Genomic DNA, 20920 nt, shown 5'->3' with positions numbered 1-20920 from the left:
TGAGTGACTTGGTTAGAGATGACTCAGTGTCAGTAAGATTTCTAGCAGAAAAATGAATTGTGTCATCATCCGTAAACAGTTCTAAGTTACAGTTGTCATTGTGTAAATCTAAATCATTTGTGTAGAGAATAAACAGTAACGGTCCAAGAATGGATCCCTGAGGGACTCCATTTATAACATTTAGAGGACTAAACAAATTGTTACTTAAGAAAACACTTTAAATACAACATTTTAGATAAGAGGTAAGTAAGTTCAGTTCATTAGATTGGACACCATAAATTTGTAGTTTCTGTAGTAGAAGTTTGTGATTAATAAGATGAAAAGTCGATCAGCTCAGCTCCTCCTATTGCTTTGTTGTCAGTAGAGTTTATTCACTTTTCAGTAAGTTTTGTTTAATGAGGTAAAGCAGGAATACTTAGACCTGAATGCAGATTTATTTTCACAAAGTACGATGTAAAAACCTTTGGCAGTATAAGTAGATGACAGCCGCTGAGGCTGTACCAGAGGTTTTCGGCAAAAAAAAACATATTCACTAATCAAAACAAGTCTTTCCTATTCACTCAGAATAGCTGAAATTACTGCCTACTTTTCAGAAAATATCAGGCTCATTCCTGAATTATTTACATGTTTACTGTGAAAATGATTTAAATCTGAAAAAGTTATTAAGCGGTAAAGCAAATTTTACAAACTTTATAAGGGATGTTTAACAGTGACATGTGCATAGGCAAGACCATTGTGAAAGATAATTGTTTCAGCTATTCCAAACTAATAGCAAAACCTTGATTGGATTCTCCAGAGCCTCTTTAATTTTCTCTATATTTTTTGTGTATCAGGGTCTATCCATGGTGATTTCAAGCCCCTCCTCAACCAGCAGTGAACATGATGACATGGAGGTGGAGGAAGAGTCAGAAGTGGCTCGCTATATGCCACAGCACAAGTGGCTCCTGACAGAGTTACCTTCCCTGCCTGTGTTCTCTGATGTCAGAGGTCAGCTGTCTGTTGCTCTTAGACAGGTCACTATATTTTTTTTTTCTTGTCCTATACTTCCTTATTAAAACTTACGTGATTTTGTTTTGTACAGTAATATTATAATAATATCTTGATATACAATTATCGGTCTTTCAATTTCAGGCATGTCAGGTGGAAACAGACCCATCCTTGGTCAGTGCTTACATCGTATTTCTCTCTCACTATGCCATGAACCAGCAGCTTCAAACCCTGAGTGAATTAGCTGTGGTAAGTTTGTCAAGAAGTAAACATTTATCACACAACACATTCAAAACTTAATCTCTGAATATATAAACTGATGATGTGAATCATATTTTGTGCAGTTTGTGGATTGTCAACAGATGTAAAGTGTGTCACACAGGAGCCTTCTGAACCATATTACCTATAATTTGTGGTATATCTTGAACTGGAGTGTACCAGAGAACTGGGCCTCCATGACCTAGTTGATAGCATGCTTGTGCAGGACAGTGACCCAGGAGCCTGTCCCCAATGCGGTCGCTGTGAGTTCAAGTCCAACTGATGTTGTCATCCTCTCTGGAAAAATGTGGAAAGTTCTGCCCTATTTCCTGCCACCGTAATATTGGCTGCTGTGATATAATTAAAATATTCTTGGGTATGGCGTAAACCACCAATCAAATAAATTATTAAATATACAAGAGAAATGACTCACGAACATGTGTCCTTCTTTTTTACTTTTTTGATTATTGGTTTCATTTTCTACTCAAATTTGAGCCTGTATGTGGTTGTAGATAGACATAGGAGTTGTGTGTAGAACATTTGCTCTATGTTCAAACCTGCAGGATCTTGGTCAGCTGATCGTAGAGAGGTGTGCTGTCATCAACCACCTGTTCCCTATGGAGGAGGAAAGGCGCACGAGACAGGCTGACATCACCCTGCGTTCCCTCATTCACCTGTACACCAGCTACCTGAGGAAGGCCAAGGAGCCAGACCGTGCGTCCTACACTTGGGTTAGTTATATCACAAGTCTCTGGAGTCTTCAAACTGTCTGTGCACATCTGGCTGTCTGTGTGTGGTGATCCAAGAATAGCACACCAACAGGGTGCAAGTTAAGAAGTGTCTACCGTTTCATCTGTCATTTCAAAAATGTCAGACTATTGTACACATTACATATTACAATTATTACGACATCAGAAATGTACAACAGCTAGAATGTGGCTTATGGTGAAATAAGTCAGTAATGTGTGTATTTAAATCTCTCTGTTTTCAGTCAGATACACAGGACCAGATCTTACTACAGTGGGAGAATGGAGAGACAGCCACTATGCATGTCCTGGTTGTTCACGCCATGGTCATTCTCTTGTCTTACGGACCACCCAAAGGTTAGCTCAGGTTTATGACATTTTGTGAACCAGTAACAATATCCAGGCTCAGAGGGATTAACTTGTCCAATTGGAGAGAATACTGCTTAGGATAAAGTGAGCCTGTGCCGAAAAAAGAGGAGATGCATTATAAAGAGAATATACTAAAATTGTGTCAGGTTTGTAGTTGAGTTATTTTTGCCTGCGACTTTTTCTTCATCCTGACTTAAAATTTCTCATTTCCACGGTGTCGTTGTCAAACCCGATGTCGTTTCGCTCCCCATTCCCTAGAACTTTCCGGATTTCAAATTTTCTGATTTGTTGCGATACTTGTGAAAATCAGTTGTAATATTAATTGAGTTGTAAAGTAGGTGGTGTATTATAAATATTAACAATAATGTATTTTGTTAATGTTGGTTTTATGTCCAGATGATTGTATGTATGAAGAGTTACTCGAAACCTGGTTCCCAACCAATAGTCATCCTCCCTCTGCATTTCTGCTGGACACCTCAGAAGAAGCCTTGCTCCTACCTGATTGGTTGAAATTGAAAATGATCCGGTCCAAAGTTCAGCGAGTTGTTGATGCAGGTAAAACTTTTTTCCTCATATTTTGGGCAAAACACTGGTGAAAAGAAGGTTTCCTTGTAATAATGACTTTAAGGAGTGATTTTATTTTTGGTTTGTAAAATGAGTAAAAAAAATTTCAGCTCAGGGTGGTGTCAAAATTTGTGATATTTCTGACTTCTCTCTCAAATTGTAGCTCTTCAAGACTTAGAACCAGCCCAGTTGTTGCTGTTTGTGCAGTCATTTGGGATCCCTGTATCCAGTATGAGTAAATTGTTGGAGTGTTTGGACAATGCAGTGGGAGTGGACAGTGGAAACCTTGAGCAGGCTGTAATAGATAAAGGTTACATGGCACAGCTGATTGAGATTCAGCAGATGCGAGGGGCAAGTGGGGGGGATCGCTTCTACCATCTGCTGACACAAGGCGCTCCAAAACCACCTCCAGGTAATGGACAAGTTCCAGTCATTTCATTGTTTCTTTGCAGACGAGTCACTGGATTGCTAAGGATATACTGTTTGTTGGATACTGCTTACTTCAGTTGAAGGAGCTTAATAATTTAATTCATGCTCCTTTCAACTTAATAACATCTTTTCTGAAGGAATTTCATTGTATCATATCTGAATTATAAATGCTTGTAATAACTCATCATTTAATAATACTTCCATTCCTCTATTCAGCTGATGTTTCACAAAATTTTCTTCTGTGTTTTATCTAGTTGCCATGGAGGAGGAGAAAAAGTGTGTAGAGAAGCCAGTGTTGGTCACTGATACCAGACACACTAAAGAACAATTATTGAAAACTGTACCAGAAGCTGTGGAGTGTTTGAAAATGGTAGGAGGTTATTGATGTAATATTGTGCATCAAGACTCTGAAACAATGGCTGGAACCATTTTCTGTATATGTCATTTTATTCACTTTTTGACATCACACTGCATGATTATGCGGGTCTCTAAATTGTTAAGATTGTTCTCCAGATTTTAATCACCTTTGATCTCAATCTTGTCAGAGATTTAGCAAAAATCTCAGAGTTCAGCTGGAGTTAAACCCTTTATGTTTTCTGATTTTTGGTGAACGAGCTGGATCACATTATGGCACATGTAAAAGCGAGTCTTGGATGAGCGATTAAGATGTTTGTCTTTCAATTGCTAGCACATGTATGTTGACATGGCGTTATGGCACAATCATTCGTTAGTTATTTCCATTGCTAGGACACACAAGTTGTTTTGCTGAATGCCAGTAAGAGATTCTTAATATTCTCTATCCGTCTCTGTTATCAGAGTTTCATCGACAGTAAATGTTGACAGCTCTCGTACACCTGTTTTAGTGATGTTACGGGAAGATTGTTGACATGATTTACCTGTCAATCCAATTTCACGGCATAGGCCTACACCATGAGCATGCTTTGGGGGTAAAAGTCTGTGTGTTAACCGTTGGAAAGTTTGTCAGTTATTTGCTAATGACCAGTGGTTTACTTTGGGTTCTCTGCTGGCTTTTCTGTTCCCATAAAAATGACATCCATTTTATCATTAAAAAGTCCTTGAGTACATCAGTCAGTATGTCAAGAATTTACTACTGCACTGTACTGTACTGTACTGTAATTCTTCAATCTTTTTGCATGTTATCAAAGAGTTTAATCAAGCATATTTTGAAGTCATTATCCTTTGTAGACTGTTAAAATTATACCTTTCATCAAGCCCTGAAATTGGCCCATCCAGCCAGTGTAGTTTTGTTTCCAAAATCAATTATAAATGTGCACTATTGGCACTGAAAGTTGCTCTTTCATATGTTAAGGATATAGGGAATATGTGTTTTGTATTTTCCCTTGTGTAGATTTTCCTGAGTGGTGGGCCTTCTGTAAGTGCCAGACCTCCATTACACAGCCAGCTGATGAAGGTATGATGCCAAGGAAAAGTGGTCTAGATGTTCTCTCAGGTGGGGTTTTTGATTTTGGGGGTTGGAGGGGGGAATTATTATGATCAAATAGTGATATGAATGAACAAAAAAACAAATGACTGATGTTTAGTTGCAAGCTGTGCTGTGAGCATATTTAAGAACTTTGAACGGCAACGACTCCAAAAACTTCTGTAGTGGCTAGAACTTTATGCACAGTCCACTGTATTCTGTTCAGTTTTTGATATATTTACATTGTGTTTTGACCTTTTCTAGTGCATCAGTATGTTTTGATAGAGGTATGAATTGCATGTCACAATTAAAGTTCATTGACATGTTATAGGCAGAAAGCTTGAAATATACTTGAGCAGCCAAATAAATGTGTAGATTGCCTTTAATGTGTGCAAAATTTGTCAAGTTAACTTGCCAGGTTGTGATGGTTTACTCCCGTCACAGTGGTTTCCCTTACCCATAATAGACAGCCACTATCCTATAAATAGACAATTCTTGAGAATGTCATTAAACAAAAAAAAAGAAAACACAAACAACAAAATAATAAAACTTTGTGGAACTATTTTATGGAGGATTATAACTGTTATATACATTTTTGTTCTATGATGATGCAAGTGTTAAAAACTTAAGAATGTCATGGGTAGCATTGAAAGTAATAAGTATAAATAGTAACCTGTATACTTTTCAGAAATTGACGCTGGCAGGTGACTTTCCAGATGTGCTTATTGAAGCGTTTAACACGGTAGGTTGAGTGTATTTTTGTTCTGGGGCTACAAACCTTATGTTTATCAAAGTGTCCGTGCACCAATAACCAAACCCACCACAGTTGTATCACAGGTACTACATATATATGTATGTAAGAGCTGGTTACATTGAGTGGAGTAAACCTACATGAAATTCTCCTGGAAAAGCATACATTTTCATCAGCATTACTTACACATATATTTATATAGATTTTGGTCCCCAAATTTTTGTTTTGAAAAACTCCTGGAACTCATGGACAGTGTTAATTACTTTTTGTGAATAGTGAGAATGTGATGAAATCACACGTATGTTATATTTCAGTTATCTGTGTGTACCTTGGTGTGAATTATCTTTGTGTTGGTTTTATCTGAACAGGTATTATCAGACAGAGAAGGCAAAGTTTTCCTGGCTAGTCTACACAGACTGATTCACCTGTCCTGCCCCCTTGTTAGGCTGCTCTCTGCTAAACAGGTAAGAGAATGCTAGAGAATGAAAGACCTTACATTTCTGTTGATGTTGGTCTTGTTACCACTTCAAAACCTGTGACACTATTGCTGGTTATTGGTGACATTAAACCGAAAATAAAGCTATATAACCAGTACCAAAGATTTTGGACATAAAGAGCCCTTATTTTGTATGATGATCAGTGTCATCCCCTGAATTGTTTATCATGTAACTTAAGATTTTAATAAACAATTTTTATACCTGTATTTTTCATTTACTGAGGTGCTAAATTAAACTACATGTCTTCTTTAATTGTACATTCTTCTGTGTGTAAGCTTTTGTGTATAAAATGTGTGTGAAATGTACATGGCATGTTTTCAGTTTGATTGATTGTGTGTTGTGCTGCATGGTTTGAATTTCTTGCTTGACAGCCTGAGGGTACTAGTCAGCAACTTGCCCATTTGTTTGAGAAGATTGCATCCATGTCTGGAGGTCAAAGGTCAGGATTCTCAGCTGTTGTTAACCAATACTTGACATCTTGTAAACGACAAGTTCAAAAAGAAGGTTCAAAGAAAGTTGAAACAAAACGAGACACGAAGGAAAAGACGGAAAAGGAGGACGAGAGCAGCATTATCAGAGGTACAAGACTTGTCATTCCAAAACACTCCTAAGCTCACAAAATAATTCATCTCTCAAGTGATTATGTTTTAATAGTCAGGTAATAAAATACCTGTTATAGGAAGCTTTGTGGCATGTAATACAGAACATAATAAAATAAATGCCAGTATACCTTGTTACAGTGTAAATTTGAGTTGGATACAAAATATAAGAATGAGTTCCAGAAGGGGGTCATGAGTTGTGTGACCTGGGATTAAGAGATGATATCTTAATCTTAGGTGTTACTATGCTGTAGTCTTTTATATTGACATTTGCTAATGGACCAAGAAGTTGAAGTTAACAAGAATAATGTCAAAGGGTAATGCTAGTTTTAATCCTTTTGATCTGTGTGTTGCTTGTGTTCAGAGCTGCAGAGACTGGATGGTGAGGGTAACCCCAGCCTAGGTAAGGTGATAGAGAGACGGATGAAGAGTGCTGTGGAGCGGGGCAGAGCTGCAGGCACACAGCTGGCCTGTAAACTCATGCTGCATTCTGAAACAGGGTAAGTCTCCTACTTCTTGAAACTTTTGACATTCAAATGTGAAAAATGTTTATTACAGGATTGTTCGGTTGTGTAAATTTGAAGTGGGTAAGACTTCTGTGCATTCCTAAAAAGTTTTGTAGTCCTAGAAATTTGGAGACATTTCATGGTTTATGATCATAAGTGGTATTGATAGTAATGTATTAAAATGATCATTTCATTTGAATGTTAGAAATATGATGTTATATATATTGTATTATTTAATTTACATCTGTAACACAAAGAAAGCCTTTTGTGTCTTGACACATATCTTGTAAGGATTTAGAAATGCCTGCACATATTCAGTTCCTTCATCACCTACCGGGTCAAGTTTTACTACTGTAAAACATTTCTTTTCTTGTTCGAAAGTTGATGACTGGTATAATCCTGTTTCATTTTGTGCAGATTAAAATTGCCAACATCAGCAGCTAATCTGCTTACTGATTGGCTGGAGCTGCTTGACCCAGAGGTCATCCAGTCCACTCCAGAGCTACAGAGAATGTTGATCTTCGGGAGGCAGCCTGGTGGACAAGATCAGGAGAGGGACAGGGGAAGTAACCAGCCCTACCTACTGGCTTTACTCACTCACCAGAGCAGCTGGAGCACCCTGAGGCAGTGCATGGACTTACTGCTGCGTGTGGAGGACATAAACAGGTAATTGTGGGGAAATAGCCTCTCTTTTCTTTTGAAGTATTCTGTTTTTCTCTTAAATTGCTCATTAAAAATTCGTCTATGTCAGAGATTAAATGTCATCTGACCTTACATATGTATGTTTAAATATATGTATTCGCTGAAGAATGTGATGAAATGATAAGGAAGTTTTGACCCATTGATGAAAGGACTTTGGTATCATTCACCATGTGTACCAGTTAATTCAATTGCCTCCAGCACAAATCATACAAAAGTGGTTTTAGTTCCTCTTTTGAGCATCAAACATGAAAATGTTCTAAAATATTGAACTTTGATGTAAGTGGGGGGGATCTATTATAGCTAATACAGTGATCACAGGGGATCAACACAAACAAATGATTATCTAAACCTGTGACCCTGTATTATTGTATGTACATGTGCTTTTTTCCACATTGTGTCTCAGATATAGCTGTCCCTCCTTGTAGGTATGACCCGACCTGTGTGCTAGACTTCCTGTGGGCCTGCTACAACATTCCCAAGATATGGCAAGGCAGAGACCGGAAATTACCTAAGGTAGGTGAAAGAAAGTTGCTTCTTACTAGTGTGACATTTGTAATTTCTAGGACTGTCAACATCAAAACATTCAGGCCGAGGGGGTAAGGCAGCGCAATGACCCAGGAGCCTCTCTCCAATGTGGCCGTTGTGAGTTCAAGTCCAGCATATGCTGGCTTCCTCTGCGTCTGTACGTGGAAGCAACTTGCGGATGGTCGTGGGTTTCCCCTGGACTCTGCCCGATTTCCTCCCATCATAATGCTGGCCGCCATAGTATTACTGAAATACTTTTGAGTTCGGCAGAAAACACGAATCAAATAAATAAAACAAAACATCCAGCTATAAAATATGTCATTTGTACAATTTTCTTCTAGCTGCCTGCAAACTCTCCATCATGTTCAGCACTTAGAGAGGTTTTGTCGGCAGATGAGTTCTTTTCCGCAGAAGCATGACCAATGAGGTCCATGTGCTCCAGTGTTTGATAGGCGTATGAGGTTTTGTTGGCAGATGAGTTCTTTTCCGCAGAAGCATGACCAATGAGGTCCATGTGCTCCAGTGTTTGATAGGCGTATGAGGTTTTGTTGGCAGATGAGTTCTTTTCCGCAGAAGCATGACCAATGAGGTCCATGTGCTCCAGTGTTTGATAGGTGTATGAGGTTTTGTTGGCAGATGAGTTCTTTTCCGCAGAAGCATGACCAATGAGGTCCATGTGCTCCAGTGTTTGATAGGCGTATGAGGTTTTGTTGGCAGATGAGTTCTTTTCTGCAGAAGCATGACCAATGAGGTCCATGTGCCCCAGTGTTTGATAGGTGTATGAGGTTTTGTCGGCAGATGAGTTCTTTTCTGCAGAAGCATGACCAATGAGGTCCATGTGCCCCAGTGTTTGATAGGTGTATGAGGTTTTGTCAGCAGATGAGTTTTTTTCCGCAGAAGCATGAACAATGAGGTCCATGTGCCCCAGTGTTTGATAGGTGTATGAGGTTTTGTCAGCAGATGAGTTTTTTTCCACAGAAGCATGAACAATGAGGTCCATGTGCTCCAGTGTTTGATAGGTGTATGAGGTTTTGTCAGCAGATGAGTTCTTTTCCGCAGAAGCATGAACAATGAGGTCCATGTGCTCCAGTGTTTGATAGGTGTATGAGGTTTTGTCGGCAGATGAGTTCTTTTCTGCAGAAGCATGACCAATGAGGTCCATGTGCCCCAGTGTTTGATAGGTGTATGAGGTTTTGTCGGCAGATGAGTTCTTTTCTGCAGAAGCATGACCAATGAGGTCCATGTGCTCCAGTGTTTGATAGGTGTATGAGGTTTTGTCAGCAGATGAGTTCTTTTCCGCAGAAGCATGAACAATGAGGTCCATGTGCTCCAGTGTTTGATAGGTGTATGAGGTTTTGTCGGCAGATGAGTTCTTTTCTGCAGAAGCATGACCAATGAGGTCCATGTGCCCCAGTGTTTGATAGGTGTATGAGGTTTTGTCAGCAGATGAGTTCTTTTCTGCAGAAGCATGACCAATGAGGTCCATGTGCTCCAGTGTTTGATAGGTGTATGAGGTTTTGTCGGCAGATGAGTTCTTTTCTGCAGAAGCATGACCAATGAGGTCCATGTGCCCCAGTGTTTGATAGGTGTATGAGGTTTTGTCGGCAGATGAGTTCTTTTCTGCAGAAGCATGACCAATGAGGTCCATGTGCCCCAGTGTTTGATAGGTGTTTGAGGTTTTGTCGGCAGATGAGTTCTTTTCTGCAGAAGCATGACCAATGAGGTCCATGTGCTCCAGTGTTTGATAGGTGTTTGAGGTTTTGTCAGCAGATGAGTTCTTTTCTGCAGAAGCATGACCAATGAGGTCCATGTGCTTCAGTGTTTGATAGGTGTATGTAGGAGCAGTGGTTTGCAATTTGTCAGATGTTGTCAGTTTCCTGTGCCATGACCTGTGTCACTTAACTGACATTTCCTTTAGTGTCACAGAAAAACACACCTCAGTTTAAGTAAAATTACAAAATGGTTGCAAGACAGTCTTTAGTTATTTGTAAAATACATAAGATAATGTTGTAGCACTGCATTTACTCTGTGTTAAAGTTACATGAATCACCATTTCACATGTTGTCAGAACTATACTCCAGAAGATGTTCTGGGTTTGACGGACTCTCAGCTCATCTGTTTGGCTGACACTATAGTGGCAGAGGGCAACATGAACCAGTCAGCGTCCTCGGCTGGGTCACATGTCAAGGTACATGTACCTGTGGAAGTGTCAGATGTGATGAATAGTCGCACAGAATTGATCAAGTGCTGTCTGTGTGGCAGAGAGAACAAGCTGAAGGTGGTTGTGAACCATGTCCAGTGGAAGCTCAAAGAGGACAGGTAAGTCAGATTACGCTGTCTTGACTGTTGCTTGACATTAATATGTTTTATCAGGTGTACTCTTTCTACCACCAATATCTGATCTCCTGTAAACAATTTTAGCCATCACGTGAATGAAATAGAGTCATGGCCCAGTAGAGTATTATATTAAACTGATGTTCGGCAATAGACAAATGACACTGGTATTACATATACTGACCAGTGTGAACTACATGTAGTTATCTTGAATGTTGTGCACTGCCATTCCTGGTGACTCACATTAGTTATGTTGATCATGAACATATTGTATAAAGTTCACTTGCACTGGTTGTGATTATTTCACCTGTTGTGATTATTTCACATCACTTTAATATTGTATATTTCAGCGACCTAAGCCAGTTGTATGGTCAGCTGTTGGTAGAGCTCTACTTACAATACCCGTACATCGGCTCATGGCTGGAGGAAAACTGCCCGTACATCATGGACACCCAGTCCACACAGAGAGGACACAGCCAGGTAACCTTAGCCTGCTCATGCTGACCAAGGGCTTGCTTCTTATATCCTGTGCAGCATTGTACTCCCTGCACTATTGGTTGCCAGATGTGTGAAAGAAAAAAGATTTTGTGAAATGGGTCTTTGTCAGCAGTGTAAAGAAAATACATGTATGCAGCTGATATGTTGATCTCGCACTCTCCCACACGTCAGTCAAGTTTAACATGTTCTTAGTGATGTGTACATTCAAAGCTGTTTCCATTTGTTGTTCTGAAAGGTACCTATAGATAGGTTTGGATTAATCATTGTGTTTGTGGTAATAACGATAATAACAAGTTCTATGTGTTTTGCTCCCATTTCTAACAGAATACAGTGGAACTGGGCAAAGTGTGTAGCTTTCAATTTGTAGATAGTGCTCAGTTACAACAGTACATTAATCTTGGTTGGATTCGAATAGCGTTTAAATATAATTAGTGTTGTAGTGACATCTAAAGAAGTAAACAAATATATTTTGATATGAATAGACATGCAAATAGTGAAGATTAATAAACAGATCCACGGCTTTGCGGTTTCTCATTTGGAATGTAAATAAAGCCATTTGGTGCTCCCTGAGCACTCAGTTAGCTGGCTTTAGTTGTGTGGGAATTGATCAATTCTAGCTCTTTTTGGCATGCTGAGAGATTGTTTACATTCCACAGTGTAAACCCCTGTACAGCATTGATAAGACAATAACACTGGTTTTTGCTGTTATTGGGTTGTAGCTGGACATGATCTCTCACCGGCTGATCACAACCCTGGGTCAGGCTGTGGCTGGGAAGCAGGCTGAGAATCGCATGAGAGATGCTAACATTGCCTGCAGGAAACTCTCAGCTCAGCACCCTCTTTTGATTCTCAGGTAGGTTAGCCATCTGTGTAAGACACATATACCTGTAGGAAATTGGTGGTCCAACATCCTCTTCTGATTCTCAGGTATGTTATTAAAAACCATCTGTGTATAAAGACACCTAAACCTGTAGGAAACTAGTGGCCCCACACCCTCGTCTGATTCTCAGGTAGGTTAGCCATCTGTGTAAGACACCTAAACCTGCAGAAAACTGGCGGCCCATCACCTTCACCTGATTTCCATGTAGGTTAGCCATCCGTGAGACCTAAACCTGTAGGAAACTGGCAGCTCAAGACCCTCACCTGATTCTTGGGTATGTTAGCTGTCTGTGAGACCTAAACCTGCAGAAAACTGGCGGCCCATCACCCTCGCCTGATTTCCATGTAGGTTAGCCATCTGTGAGACCTAAACCTGTAGGAAACTTGCCGCCCAACACCCACGTCTGGTTCTCGGGTATGTTAGCCGTCTGTGAGACCTAAACCTGCAGAAAACTGGCGGCCCATCACAATCGCCTGATTTCCATGTAGGTTAGCCATCTGTGAGACCTAAACCTGTAGGAAACTCGCCGCCCAACACCCACGTCTGATTCTCGGGTATATTAGCTGTCTGTGAGACCTAAACCTGCAGAAGACTGGCGTCCCATCACCCTCGCCTGATTTCCATGTAGGTTAGCCATCTGTGAGACCTAAACCTGTAGGAAACTCGCCGCCCAACACCCACGTCTGTTTCTCGGGTATGTTAGCCGTCTGTGAGACCTAAACCTGCAGAAAACTGGCAGCCCATCACCTTCACCTGATTTCCATGTAAGTTAGCCATCTGTAAGACCTAAACCTGTAGGAAACACGTCTGTTTCCAGGTATCCCAGGTATGTTAGCCATCTGTGTAAGACACCTAAAGCTGTAGGAGGTGTGTGTTGGTGACAACGCCTGTATGGCAGTTTGCCCACTTATCTTCCAGCGATATGGTTTGCATATCTATAGGTCACATGTGGGAAAGTTTGTTGGTAACTTGCCAAAGGTTGGGTGTTTGTCTCAGGTACTCTATTATCCTACATACATAAGGCTGACTGCCATTGTAAAAGTGAAATTGTTTTAATGTGGCATTAAATAATTGTCAAATAAATAAATAAATCTGATTAAAATGTTATGAAAAAGCAGCTTGGTAGTCAGATTTTTGATGTTTCTGTCATGTAAAATACATGTACAAACACTTGTTACTGTAATTATTTTGGAATGAAGTTGCAGTGTATGCCACATGCATTCATCTTTCCATTGGAAACACTGGCTATTTCAGTTTTATACATATTACCTGACATAGAGCACGCAATATAAATGTCTTATTTACCATCTATTGCAGGCAGCTGCCCATGTTGGCAGCCCTGCTGAAGGGTAGAACTCAATTCACCTTTGGAGAGATGCGGCATCGTAACTATCTCCTGTTTTTCACCCATGTCCTGGGTCTACTGGAGTTGTTACAGCCCCACATCTTTCGTAAAGAGTTCACAGCTTTGGAGGATCTGCTCGGGCTCTTCTTTGATCTCATCCAGGTGAACTTTTAGGTTTTCTATATTGCAGCACCAACATTTTGAAGTGTTGCCTTTTTCATCAATCTGAAAGATCGCAAATGCGACAACTGTGATGCTTTGGGGTGCAGGATTCTCAATATGTTCAGCCTCAAAAAAATTAATTATGTGATTTTCAAGCAGCATTCTTGCAACCGTGTGTTAATAACATTAATAATTGGTTCATGAGTACAGTGTAAACTTGTGCCTTATCTTATGAGTGTAGCCATTTATGTAGATCTGTCTGTGTCTGTATGTCATATCAAAGAGCAGTCCTGATTTCCAAGTGTTTCTTTTATACTTAAACATCAATGTCATGATGAAAGTAAATCTTTTCTAGAGTTTGCCATGAAATATGTGTCAGACAAATACATTACTAAATACTGTAGATTGTATATTTCCAATAAAATTTGGGTCAGTCATGCAGTAAATCATTGTTACAGCAGGGAAATCTTTGAAATTAAATGTAAACCCGAGCCTTACCAGTTTATTTTGTTTTTTTCCCCAATATTTGCTTCAGTCATTTTTTTTTTTTTTTTTTTTTTTTTTTTTTTCCATGAAATATTAACTTTTGCTGATTGCTGTTGTGCATGTTGATAATTACAGGCTCATGGTATGCAGAAGCAGATGGTGTCTGTCATTGTCAAGTTCATGACATTCCTCCATCAGTTTATCAGTCAGGAGCCCCAGAGGGCTGGCAAGTACTTACAGCAACATGTCCAGCTGCTCAGGTATGTCCACTCTCCCGTCTGATGAAGGGTTGCTGGAGATGGAGTGGGAGGGGCAAGTCTGGGGCGTTACATTTATTACATATGTGTAAGGTGACATCCCAAACATATCAACACAAGTCTGTGTGATAACAATCAAATCTAACTTCAAGGGGCTATTTTGCCTTGCACCACTGCAAGTGTCCAATGTATTTAAGTGCTAGTACAGGTTTCTAACTACCTGCTACTTACACGACGGCGGCCAGCATTATGGTGGGTGGAAACCCAAGTAGTACCCCGGGGAAACCCACGACCATCCGCAGGTTGCTGGCAGACCTTCCCACGTACGACTTTCTAGTTGATAGTGTCACCTGTGTGAGGTCATAGTGACAGTTTATCCCAGCATGTTGATATAGATGAGGAATGACATAACTTGCTGGACAACTTGAAAATAGAAATTTTATTTCACAGGGAAATGCAAATTATAGCTTGAATGTAAATCTCTTCTATTTCAGTCAAGTATCCAATCAGTATCCCGAATTGGCCATTCTGAAATCACTGCTTGCTGGTCTGACTTTACCTAGGCAGAATACAAGTGAGGGAGAATTCTCTTCAGGGGAGACCACTCCATCTGTCACACCAGCTCGGCCTGCCTCTCCATGGACCACTGCTCAGCTGGAGCCTTTCCACAAAAAACTCAAGAGAGATAACATGGATGGTAAGCAGCAAATGGTAATAAAGTAAATTATACATTGGGTAGGAGATTGTCAGGTGGTTGAGGAAGCATTCACATTTTCTAATAATTTTGCTGAAATGTTAAATAATTCATCCATTGATGTGACCAAATTGTAAGCTTCAGAGTGTTTTGTAGAAAAGCCATAGAAATGGGTGACCCACGTCTGTTTGTGTTATAAGGGTCACATTTTCAATTGTTAATTCTTAATATTGCCCTCACATTCTGTGGAGGAGGATGAGTTTCAGAAGTTGAAATATAATAATATTGTGAAATATATTGTGAAAGTGAAAGCAACCATGGATTTAAACTGATGGTGATGAAATAGTGTGATATTAACATTGTATAACAAGTTGACATCTCTCATGCAGTTGGTACTGTGAAATTCTGACATCGTTTCATGTCCAATCCAAAGTAAAGTTTGGACTAATTATTTTGATTGAACAAAATGATCTGCATTGTCACACGACGTGTCATAAAGAAGGCTTCAATCCAATTGGCAAGAATCCTTGATTGTAGGGGCAGATTCAAATTGCTTTTTGTAAACAGACTTACATATTGGCCTTTTTGAATTTCTGAAACATTAGTCTCTCTTTGATAAATTGTTTATAAACATACTCAGCCTTTGCCTTTGGTGTGAGATATTCCAGTTTGATCAACAATATGTTTATGGATTATATGAACAAAGTTCAGCTTGGCAAGCTATAGTACAGAGGAGTGGAAAAATGACAGTTATGATTTACTCTAAAGCATAAATAATTTGAACTTATTTTCATTAACTTAGTACAGCAGGATGATTTGGTTTGTGAAAATTTTGAGGCATTGATAAATGATTTACTGTACATACCCAACATAAATTTTTGGTGTTACGTAAGAGATCTTTGGAACATAGTTTATGCCTTCTAGTGTAAGCTGAACACCTGATTGCAGTTTTGGTGTGAATTAATGTTGTGGTGTACAAACAGATAAGATAATATTTAGCATATGTGTCATGTGTCCTGGATTTTGGACACATACATATTTTCTTTTTTTCTGGAAGTTAATATTATGGTGATGATTTTAGACAGGATCATCTATTTTTGGTCAGATATATCTATTTTTGGCATGAAATATTTTATTTTTGTAATTTCCCTTTAATCTGTGTATAAATTTAGCTTTATCAGTTTCCAAAGGTCGGGCAGGTATGGTGCTGATAAGGAATCTGTCCAGGTGTTGTGCATCCAGAGAACATCTGATTCATACTAAATGTTCTCAGGTCCAGTTGGGTTTTTAATCTCACCTGTTCTATACCTGCCTACGTTGAGCTATACATCCAAAAACATGACCTAAACAGCAAGATAATAAGCATATTAGCAGTGAACCGGTCAGTTTGGAGTTCACTCACACCTCACTCTGACATATAATACATTGGTAAACATTGGTATTTAAGCACACAAACAGCTTTGTTAGAACAGAAAAATATGTATGTTTACAAGGAATAATGTTTAATAACTGCCAAAAATTGAACGGAAATGGTTGGTACACATTTTAGAAGAGAATTAACTATATCTCATCTCATTTATGAAAAAACGGACCTCAAAAGACGAGTCTTAACTAAGTGATTGGAGGCTTTTGGGGCTTTCGGGCAGAATTTTCTATATTTTGGTACCAGTATAGTTAAGGTTTTGTCGAGCTTATTTTATATTAGCACATAGTACATGTAAATTAAGCAGTTATTGTTTGATGATCATAGGTTTCTGTCAGTAAAGTCTGAAAATTTTGATTTGTTTGTTTAGGTTTGTAATTTTTTGTAAGTTAAAATGTTATATTACTTTATCATTCTGTTAAGAGTGGAAGTTTTGAAGTATACTGTACCTTTTCTGTACAGCTAAAAATGCATGACATCAGACAGCTGGCATAAATTTGTGAAATCTTAATTTATAATAAATAATAATAATTAAATAATAGCATACATATCCTCTTATCTTTCACTACGAACATTTTTCAGAATACAGTGTAATAGTATTTGTAATCTTATTTTCCTGCACAAGACTGGAGTGATTTAATGAGACAATGTCTCTGAGTACTGCTGTGTAGATCAGGGTACATGTGTGGACAATTCTCCAATTATGTATACCAGTACAATGAACATGACTGTAAGCTACACTTCACCTTGTATACTACTGGCTGGAGGAGATAGCACAGACTAACCTGCCAGTGACTTCCGATTGAGGGTAGATGTCCCAGTTTTTGGACGCACATGGTCTCACCTAGAATTTGTTAACCTCATATTGTGGGTCACAGGGTAATGCTACTTCACTTCAAGCCTGCAGATGACTACAGTATACATGTAGGTTATACATATTAAAAGTCATCTGGAATGTATGCAAATGAAGGACATTTTCAACCAGTTTATGCAATGGTGAAAAATGCAGGTGCAAAGAAACCATCTTGAACCACATTTTATAGATGTGGGTAGCCTAGGATATCTTCAGATGATATATTCATAATGTAGTATGTCAGAGTTGTACATTTATGATGAAATGGAGGTTTGCTTAAAGTCAAAGTTGAATATAATAATGAAATACTTATAAAGCTTAATTTGGGGCTTTAGGTATTAAAATTTTGCCCTTCTCATAAATTGCATCTTAAGACAAAAGTGTTCAAATTTCAACATACTGTACCAAACCAAAGCTGTGCATGATGGTGGTTTAGTACAAGCGGTTCGAGTCCAAACCAGAGCTGTGCATGATGGTGGCTTAGTCCAAGCGGTCCGAGTCCAGACCAGAGCTGTGCATGATGGTGGTTTAGTTTGAGTGATTCAAGTCCAAATCAGAGGTGTGCATAATGGTGGTTGGTGGCTCAAGTCAGAGCTGAACATAATAACGGTTGGTGGTTCAAGTCCAGACTGGAGCTGTTTGTAGACAAACTTTGATCAGTGGAAGACAGTTTGTGAAAAAGCTTTAATCAGTGTAACAATTTTACACGGTATATCCCAAAAGAAACATTCTATCATATTACTCAGTCCTGTGGAAATATTTATTGACTTGTCTCAGAGTTTGAAAATGAGCTGTTGTTTTTTGTTGTGTTTTTAAGCTTCCCTCTTGTCTGCCAGAGACAAACATATCACAGAGACACGATAGTGTGTTGGCTTGACGGTGTGTGAGTACCTGGTAATAGGCTGTTATCTGTCACTTCACCTGTGAGAGCTGTATCAGCCTCTCTTCACGTACCATCAGCACAGAAAAATAGGTACAGACTGTCCAAAATTGGGGACACATTCTCACAAAGGTCATACCTGTGGCCAAGTATAGATAAACATCAGTTCACTGATACAGTATGATCATGGCCCCAAAATTTATCTCTAGTTGAACGTCTTGTAACCTGTTTATCTGCAAATATCGATTGATGTTTGCCATAATCAAAGATGAAAGAAGGTGTAATGTGTGATGTTATCTTGATTGGTTTCAGATGTGTTTGAAGTGCTTCATGACTTGGATGAGGCCTCAAAGAGGAAGGTTTACATCCTACAATATTACATTGTAAGTTTGGTCGCACTGGACAATGTCTGTTCGACTTCTTGTTCCTTTTGACAACAGAATTTGACAACTCATGCAAACATGCAACTCTGTATTGCCAGATATTGATACACTGAATATATCTATTTCTATCAACATGGCATACATACATTAGAAAGAAGATCAATTGACTGAACTATCTACTTTGACTCTGAATGAAAATATGTTCTGAAAGATAGAAAAAGACGATACCAGAAAGAATACATGTACATAGATAGTGTAGGCCTAGTTTTACCAGTAAGACTTTGCGTGTTAAAAACACTTATTTTTTAAAAGACAAGGCCTCATGTCGCGTGTCAAGATGTTCTCCCTGAAAGCCGAATGCTCAATCCATGCCACTTTCAGGTTGATGCATTTGTATCCGGTATGTTAAGCATTTGTGACTCAAAACTACTGGATTCTGTCACCTTCTAAAAGGTGTAGAGTGTAGATTGTTTGTCATGGGGGGGTACTGTATTTTAGGATACTCATCTATATATCAGCATATATTAATGTAGATTGATTTTGTTCTCTGATAATTGTACTTGAGACAATATGCCTGATTGTAGGAGGATTTAAAGCGACTCCTCGTGGTGCAAAATGACCGCTGCAGAAATACTGCCTTTGCACTTCTACTTCGGCATATCCGCCACTCACCAGGGTAGGCTATTCATTTATTTACAGTGTGGTTTGTTGATAGTGACATACAAATATGGGTTAATATTCTTCTCTATTACATGTTTATTCTTACTAATCTATTTACACTTTTACCTATATCAGTGTAGTAAAAAATTGAATCACTTTGGTTACCGTTATGAGAATATGAAAATGTGTAATACACTGAGTTTACAGTTACATTGAATGTTGTTTAAAAATTTATTTGAACATCAGTAAACATTAATGTGTGAAACATGGTTGCTTCTGTGAGATATTTATTTATTTATTTATCTTGGTTGCTGTTTTATGATGTAATCTAGAATATTTCATTATAGCCAGCATTATTGTGGGAGGAAATCCACAACTGTCTGCAGTTTGCTGGCAGACCCTTCAATCAGACAGCACAGTACAATGTTATACTTCGTGCCAATGATTTTATTCTATTTTTATGTGTTAGGTCTGCACCAAGTGTATTACCTGCTTTCCTCCATTGCCTGGATAGTCAAAGTCCTGACCTTATTAACTCAGCTCTCAGAAATCTCCCAGAGTTTGCTGTTCTCTGCCAAGGTTTGTCCTGTTTTATTAATTCCTTCTGTCAAACATTCACTCATTTTCTGTTAGGTTTCTCACCTGTTTTTCAAGATTATTGTTCTTTAGTTGTTTTTTGTGTTTTTTTACATAAGTGTTCTATCTGAGGCAGAGACTTCCTTGGTTCTCAGCACAAAGGGATTTGATGTTTTCAAAAAGGAGAAGAAAAAAATGGCAGTTTTAATGAACAGAAGACGGATTATCAACATCAGATTGCTGGATTATCATTGTGATCTGGGTTACCACCTTACTTTGTTCCCATTGCCAGGGGCAAAGATTACATGAAGAGCCTGATGTTTCTTGTCTGCTTACTGGCAAAGTCTGCTATGCTGTGCTCAGTGACACGTAGTCACTATTAGACATTGTGACAATGTGACCTAAATTATTTGTTTGTCATGTTAGAAGCCAGCACCCCCACCCCCCTCCCCCAAAAAAATGTATCGTATAGAATTGTTTTGACGACTATGCTCTTCATTAAAAAAATGTATTTTTTTCTTGCCTTTTATTTCTGCAGGTCATGCCTGCAGCTTACTCCAAAGGGCCTTCACAGTTGGTATAACCACAACAGTAGAAACACACACCTACATTGCTGAAGCATTACAACTGCTGAACATGGAGAGCCCTTAAGGTGTACAGGGGACAAGGGCACCAACCTAGTACTACATGGACATTGTATATGTACAAATCAAATTGACATTCTGGGCATCAAATTGAGGAAACATTTGTCATCACCAAGTCTGGAAAACTCTGGAAAGACTTCATACAGTGTTGTTCTGCGGCGAAAAAACTTTCTTGCCATGGAAAAAATCAGTGTTTGAAATGTGAAATTGTCAAAGTCACTGAAAATCAACAGAGACAGTGACAGTGCTTGCCAAAGCATAATTGCTTCAATGATGTATTAAAATCATTTTGAATGTTTATAAAACAATATATTTCTGCTACTATCAGTTTTGTGTATTTTGGGGGCATTTTAGATATGAATCACTGCCAACATTAAGAAGGCCATGGCCATGTGTCCAATAGGACCGTCTTTAATACATTTGTGAAAACTCGGACCAGAAGCGTATAAACAAAATTATTTCAGAGTGAAA

The 20920-nt window shown here is 38.9% G+C and overlaps 1 protein-coding gene across 1 annotated transcript in view; it reads left to right on the top strand.

Annotated features, from left to right (window-relative positions):
* The window catches only part of LOC135471785 (integrator complex subunit 1-like), a 41184-nt gene extending 20413 nt beyond the window's left edge, over window positions 1-20771 (top strand). The window contains exons 23-46 of the mRNA XM_064751125.1: window positions 834-1013; window positions 1132-1236; window positions 1809-1976; window positions 2237-2348; window positions 2757-2915; window positions 3088-3336; window positions 3608-3723; window positions 4723-4785; window positions 5483-5536; window positions 5914-6009; window positions 6414-6621; window positions 7006-7141; window positions 7565-7813; window positions 8275-8362; window positions 10443-10693; window positions 11059-11188; window positions 11926-12059; window positions 13404-13593; window positions 14215-14339; window positions 14831-15033; window positions 18499-18569; window positions 19154-19245; window positions 19699-19808; window positions 20344-20771. Of these exons, the coding sequence (XP_064607195.1) occupies window positions 834-1013; window positions 1132-1236; window positions 1809-1976; window positions 2237-2348; window positions 2757-2915; window positions 3088-3336; window positions 3608-3723; window positions 4723-4785; window positions 5483-5536; window positions 5914-6009; window positions 6414-6621; window positions 7006-7141; window positions 7565-7813; window positions 8275-8362; window positions 10443-10693; window positions 11059-11188; window positions 11926-12059; window positions 13404-13593; window positions 14215-14339; window positions 14831-15033; window positions 18499-18569; window positions 19154-19245; window positions 19699-19808; window positions 20344-20456 (3402 nt within the window). The 3' untranslated portion in view covers window positions 20457-20771. The remainder of the gene's footprint in view (window positions 1-833; window positions 1014-1131; window positions 1237-1808; window positions 1977-2236; window positions 2349-2756; window positions 2916-3087; window positions 3337-3607; window positions 3724-4722; window positions 4786-5482; window positions 5537-5913; window positions 6010-6413; window positions 6622-7005; window positions 7142-7564; window positions 7814-8274; window positions 8363-10442; window positions 10694-11058; window positions 11189-11925; window positions 12060-13403; window positions 13594-14214; window positions 14340-14830; window positions 15034-18498; window positions 18570-19153; window positions 19246-19698; window positions 19809-20343) is intronic.
* Window positions 20772-20920: the final 149 nt, after the last annotated feature.

The sequence above is a fragment of the Liolophura sinensis genome, chromosome 1, assembly GCF_032854445.1.
Source record: "Liolophura sinensis isolate JHLJ2023 chromosome 1, CUHK_Ljap_v2, whole genome shotgun sequence".
In the NCBI taxonomy this organism is placed as follows: domain Eukaryota; kingdom Metazoa; phylum Mollusca; class Polyplacophora; order Chitonida; family Chitonidae; genus Liolophura; species Liolophura sinensis.
The sequence above is the reverse complement of the archived record's forward strand: the minus strand, read 5'-3'. Positions and strand labels throughout refer to the sequence as shown.